This window comes from Aotus nancymaae, unplaced genomic scaffold (assembly GCF_030222135.1).
Source record: "Aotus nancymaae isolate 86718 unplaced genomic scaffold, 86718_ANA_hifiasm-v0.15.2.pri h1tg000072l, whole genome shotgun sequence".
NCBI classification, from domain to species: Eukaryota; Metazoa; Chordata; class Mammalia; order Primates; family Aotidae; genus Aotus; species Aotus nancymaae.
The window spans coordinates 13,352,946-13,358,945 of record NW_026988487.1 but is presented as its reverse complement, the minus strand read 5'-3'; the positions used below and the strand labels follow the sequence as shown (position 1 = coordinate 13,358,945).

The window sequence follows — 6,000 nt, the reverse complement described above, 5'->3', positions numbered from 1 at the left end:
GGATCTTTTCAAAATTTAAGTCTGCCACTTCACACTCATTAGGATGGCTATGATTTTAAAAAAACACCCAGAAAATAACAACTGTTGGTTAGAAGGTGGGTAAACTGGAACCCTGTGAAAACAGAGTGGCTGTTCCTCAAAAACCTCAACATAGAATTACTATATGATCCAGCAATTCCACTTCTGGGTACATACCCCAAATAACTGAAAGCAGGAACTCAAAGAGACGCGTGTGCACCCATGTTTGCAGCATCATTCACAAAAGCCAACAGGTGAAAGCAACGGATGGGTGTACATCAATGGATGAATGGATCAATGTGGGCTAGACATACAGTTCAGCCCTAACATGTCACACATGGATGGTCCCTGAGAACATAATGGGCTATACATAGTAGGAATAGCCCACGTTTGAATCTTGGCCCTGTCATTTAATTCTTGTGTGATCTTCGATAAGTTCCTTCATTTCCCCAAGCTTCCTTTCCTCACCCATAAAATGAGGCAAATGAATGTGAACCTTAGAGAGGCTGTGGGGATGAAATGGGGTAATGCATGAAAAGGACTTGGGGCTGAGCTCTGCACATAGTGCCCACATGCCAGCACCTTCAGAGTTACTCCTGGACAGCGCTGATCCTGTGCCCAGACCTGTTCACCTTCCCCAGTAGTAGAGCTCCTCACGAAGGAATCCTTCCATCCACAGTGACGCCTCCAGCACAGCGGGCCCTCAGCAGGGCAGTCAGTGATGCCGTGGATGCCTGAGTCCTGTCGTGCAATGCAGGGGACCCTGGGTCCTCTCGTCCAGTTCCCTTTGGAAACCTCATTGTATAGGTACAGCCGTATTGAACTATATTCATCACTGAAACATGCATGCACACACCCCTCCTAAGAACAAACATTCTCATTGAGTGTATTCTACCTCCATAAAGTCAGAAATATGGTTCTAACTGCTTCCTAATTGGCAGTGCACCTCTCTCCTGCAGATTAAGACAAAACAGGTCTTCGCCTCACTCCATAAATCCAGTAGTTTAATGCAGTGGTTCCAACCTTTTTGGCAACAGGGACCAGTTTCATAGCGGGCAATTTTTCACGGATGGAACAGGGAGATATGATGGTTTCAGGATGAAGCTGTTCCACCACAGATCATCAGACGTTAGACTCAGATTCCCATAAGGAGTGCATGACCTAGATCCTTCACCTGCGCGGTTCATGATAGGGTCTGCGCTCCTGTGAGAATCTAATGTCGCTGCCTGACTTCATCCTATTGTGGAGAAGATGCTTTGTACATTACCTGTTTAAATCTGTTGAGACTTAATGTGTGGCCTACCACATGGTCTATCCTGGGAAATGTTCCACAACTTAGCACTATCTTTTGAACACAGCGGGTACTCAGTAAACATCTGACAAGTTCCCAGACTTCTGATGAGAGGTTCTGGAGTCAAAGACGAGGCCCGAGTCCTGGACTAGCCACGCTGCAGCTGTGTGGTCCGGGGCGAACACCTTATCCTCTCCGTTTCTCATTTTCCTCAGTGGAAACATCATAATTCTTCCCATGCCACCTCGTGGCCTTGTGAGGATTAAAGTGAGATGGCGTTCATAAAGCACCTCTTCTCCACCTATCTGTAGAAATAACTGGCAACGAGGGGCTCCTAGAAATTGGATTCGATGAATACCACCTCAATCTGCCAAGGCTTCCATAAGGCTAAGGCACCTCCAGCCCAGGAGATGCTGGGTCTGCTCGGGGCTTTGTTGCTGCTGGGAGCTGCATGATCTTCCTCTGTGCATCGTGGGCCTTTGACGCTGTGCCTACTCCATTCCTCCATCTGTTTAGAAACACCTGCTGCTGAGGTCCTGGCATAACTTCTTCCTTTGGAAGGAGCTCCTTAATCCCTAGACCAGGGGTTCAGACACCCCAGATCCATTCCCATGCCACTCATCCACACGGTCCCCTGTACTCCTCTGGAACTGACCAAAGCAAACACAAGTCCCAGGACACCTTGGTATAACTTTATTCACAAACTCCCGATGCCCGGGCCTAGCTTAGCACAGAAGGAATGTTCTTGCCAGTTGCAAAAAAACCCAATACAGCACGTTCGTTAATACTAATCATTTTAATTTAAATTAATAGCATGTCTGGAAGACAAATGCAGTTGATAGAAAATATAAAAACTTTACTGTACAAATTTTACATCACATTCAAAAAAAGCAAGTGTGTGGCTTGTGGCCACAGAAGATGCTAGGTTTGCACACGCTGATGAGAGCCTGGCTAACACTGCTGCACAGCACAAACTCCAACTGGCTTCACATTTACGTGCCCGCCCTCCTCCCATGCCAAATCCACACAGAATAGCACAGGTTGCCAGGGCTTGCCATTCCCCTCTGTGACCTCAAGAGGAAATGCTGTAATGAGACAGAGGGTGTTTTGATTTGGCGACATAGAGAGATCGGCTTTGCTACACACTGCTCACAACTAACCCCAAACTAACTAGGATTCAAGACTTCGAGTTAGGCATAAACCCAGGGGGCTGCAGCTCTGGTGGTTCAAGGCAGCAGGGCTTCAGAGGTGAGGCTGGAAACTGGGGGTGCCTTGGAGGGCCAAAGCTTGGGCTCCACTCTCAGACCCCAGTGGGGACTTCCACAGCCCCTAAGGGCTCTCCCCAAGCCCTCCCAGCCTTCTCCATCCCCTTCACAGTTGGCCGTGAGGGCTGAATTCACAGTATCTGTCGTCCTTCGTGTTTCCAAGGCAGACGGAGAGAGCACACAGAAGGGCAGGTGTGCCTTCCTAACCTCAGTTCACAGTCACTGAAATACAAGGGAAGCAGGGGGACCATCACGGGGTGGGGTGGGGTTCTTAAAAGACAGGCAGTGCAGAGGTGGGAGGCTGAGACCCAGAAGACCGCCCCGAGTCCTCCAGTTCCACCTTTGGGGCCCAGTGGCTTCTGGGTTCCTGGAAGATAACAGGGCCCCACCAGGTCATCAGTTTCTTAAGAGCAGGGACCATAACTGCTCCTATCTCTAGGTGCCCAGCACTTGCACAGGGCCAAGTGTACTGTAGTCGCTCAACGAGTGCTTCTTTAACTGTGATGCTCATGAGAAAAAGCAAAACCCAGACTGACTTTCTGGGGGCCTGCGCATCCCACTGTGGCCTGGCGTCAGGGGTTGGGGAGGAACCGAGCCTGACTGGCTGAGCTGATGTCCAACCGTGGGGCTCACCAGGACATCCATCGGGCCTGCTCTTGCCTGGACAAAGGGCACCGTTGCAATAGAAAGGTGGAAGGCTGGAGACACAGGTGATCCCTGGGAAGGGGCGGGCGTGTGGGAGGCCCAAAGGATGACAGGGCAAAATGAGCAGTCCCACCACAGCACAGAAGCCCCGCACGGAGCTGAGTCCATGTGGTTTATGGCCACCCCTCAAGTGCTGGGAAGGGTGAAGACGCTGATGGACAGGCACACTGGCACTGCTATACAGCTGTGCCAAGGAGGGGCTGACCAAGGGGTGCCCGGCCTGGAGAGGAGGCAGCTCCACAGCTTCCTGGCAGAGCAGCTCATCTTCTGTGGCATTTTGACCAGGCTCTGGTGCTAGGGAAGGGGCTGGAGACTGGGGCTCTGGTAGGCGGGTCTAACTGCAAGGGGTGGGAGCCACCTCCTTCCCTCCCCAAGTCCGAGCTCAGAGCATGGTCACAGGTTCTGGGCCTGAATCCAATCTCATCTTCACTCCCAACACCTCTTTTTCCTTTCTGGTTTTGGAGCTGAATGCAGCCTAACCTCCACTTAAGGGCTCCCTTGCCATCTGGAACTTTTCTCTGCAGGTGAGAGTTGCTAATGAAGACAAGTGTGGTGCTCTCACGTCAAAGACTTTTCCAAATCCAGCCCCTCCTGCTTCAAATGGACACAAGTAGAAGGTCTAGTGGTGCCAGAGAAGGCTCTGCTGATGGGGGCCAGCTAGCTGGGTCTACATGAAAGGGGTCACGGGCCACACGCCGCCCATCTAAGCTCAGAGCATGGACAGAGGAGTTGGTAATGGGCTAAGGGGTTTCAACAGGACTGACATGGAAGAGGTGGGAAATTCTAGAACCTTCTGGCATGACTAACAAAGGGTTTTACAGTGAGTGCCAGGGTCACCCTGTGGCTGGGAAGAGGGCTCAGGTACCTTTGCCATCTACTCCTTCTCCTTCTCCCATCTTCCTCGTTCTCACCCATCCAGCCCTCGCAGTCAGATGTCAGTCAGGGACAGGGATGTATCGAAAAGCTGAGGTCCTGAGTCCCATCACCTTGGTGCCTGCTGGGGGCTTCATCAAAGACTCACATCTGTACAAGCCATGGGTGCTTCCTCACCTTGCAGCAGAAACCCTGGCTGGGAACCACCGGGTGAGTCCAGATATTTTCTGGATTCTGTTTCTATTTTTCCAACAGGAGCAGCCTGGATTACAGGGATGAGAAGGTGAACCCAAGCTCTCCAGGAACTCCAGACTCCATAATCTAGCTCAGTTCCCAGCCAGGGTTTCCTCTGCAAGACGAGGAAGGGGCAGCATCCCTTTGAAAGGACAAAGGTAGAGGCCTAGAGAGAGTCCCCGATTCCCTCAATGGGTTCTTGGGCCAAAAAGCCGAGTCCAGGTCAGACCTTGTGGGCTCCCTGCTCTACCCCAAGAACAGCTGCAATCGCCATGCGTGTCTTCCCCTCTGGCCCAGCATGGGTCTCTCACCACCTACGCCGTCCTCCAGAGGACACGGCCATTTCCGCCATCCTGGCCGTTGGTGCCAGCGCATCTACGCACGGACTGTTTCTATTATTAATCTATTGTAAAACATCAGGTTCACTCAGCAGACATATACGTGTAAACATTTGCTGTCTGTCAGGACAGGTTTGGTTGGTGGTGGTGTCATGTTAAGAAATAGCAGGTGCAGCTCCATCTCCCGAATGGGGTTTATTGCGAACAGTCTGAATCTAGGACACGTGCTCCTGGTTTGCAGCGCTGGGCAGGCAGTCTATTTTTTGTCGTGGTCGTTGTTTGGATGTTTCAGAAACGCATTTTAAAAAGAAAGAGATCAGCAGCAGAAAAAACACATGGCTGGCTACATCTTTGAATTACTGGACTCCAGGACGCCCAAGCCAAACCTTTCAAACCGGGGTACAACTTTGCTGCTGTTAATGCTGTGAAGAGGAACAAAAACAAGAATTATAGCCCCGGGGGTCTTCATCAGAATTAGGGTAACACTAGCTAGGAAATGAGCTGAGCAGAGGATCTGGCCTCCAACAAGAAATGAAAATGATTGTTGGCCAATAGCGCTGGCAGAGCTGCCCTGGTCACATGGCATCCAAGACCCCAGCCACACTCCAGGTAGTTCTACCTGGAGCAACAGTGGCTCTTTCATCTCCGAGTCCCGAGTTCCCAGCATGCTCAGTGCTGCCGTGGGCTCCTCGGAATCATTTTCTCACTTGCGGCCCAGGAAAGCTCTTGCTCCAAGTAGAACTGAGAGAGAAGAGAAACACGACCCCAGGATACCAGGAGTGATGTGGCATGTTCCTTTTAGAAATCAACTTGAATACTAGGGTGCATCAGGGCCACCTGGGAAACAGGCCGAAATGCAGATTCCTAGAGCCCAATTCCAGAGATCTGGTTCAGCACGTTTTGCTGGGGAGGGAGGACAGGAACTTGCGTTTAGTAAACAGCGCAGTGACTGCCGCAGGGGACGTCAGCCATGCTCTTAACAAATGCTGGCCTGGGGACAGGTCTATGGCACACTGGGCAGGTGTAAAGGGAATAACTTTGCCAGGGTGGCAGGCTGGGGACGGGAGAGAGACTTTGTTTTCATACGAAACATTTCTGGAGCCAGATACCTCTGTTTTAAGACAGCTTTTCTGAGGGTGCCACTGAAGACACAACCCTTCTGAGCTGGTGTCTTTCATGGCCACAGAACTTTCTGTGTCTTCTGATGCAACTCTACAGATGGGACTGAGAGGCGGGAGCCCAGCAGAGGGTTCTTGTGACCAGGGTGCCGGCGTCA

The 6,000-nt window shown here is 51.2% G+C and overlaps 1 protein-coding gene across 2 annotated transcripts in view; it reads right to left on the bottom strand.

Moving 5' to 3' along the window:
- Window positions 1-1,979: 1,979 nt before the first annotated feature.
- KSR1 (kinase suppressor of ras 1) overlaps window positions 1,980-6,000 on the bottom strand; it is a 172,045-nt gene continuing 168,024 nt past the window's right edge. For both annotated transcript variants that reach the window (XM_012449403.3, XM_064367629.1), the window contains one exon: window positions 1,980-5,146. In XM_012449403.3, coding sequence (XP_012304826.2) covers window positions 5,068-5,146 — 79 coding nt within the window. In that variant the 3' untranslated portion in view covers window positions 1,980-5,067. The remainder of the gene's footprint in view (window positions 5,147-6,000) is intronic.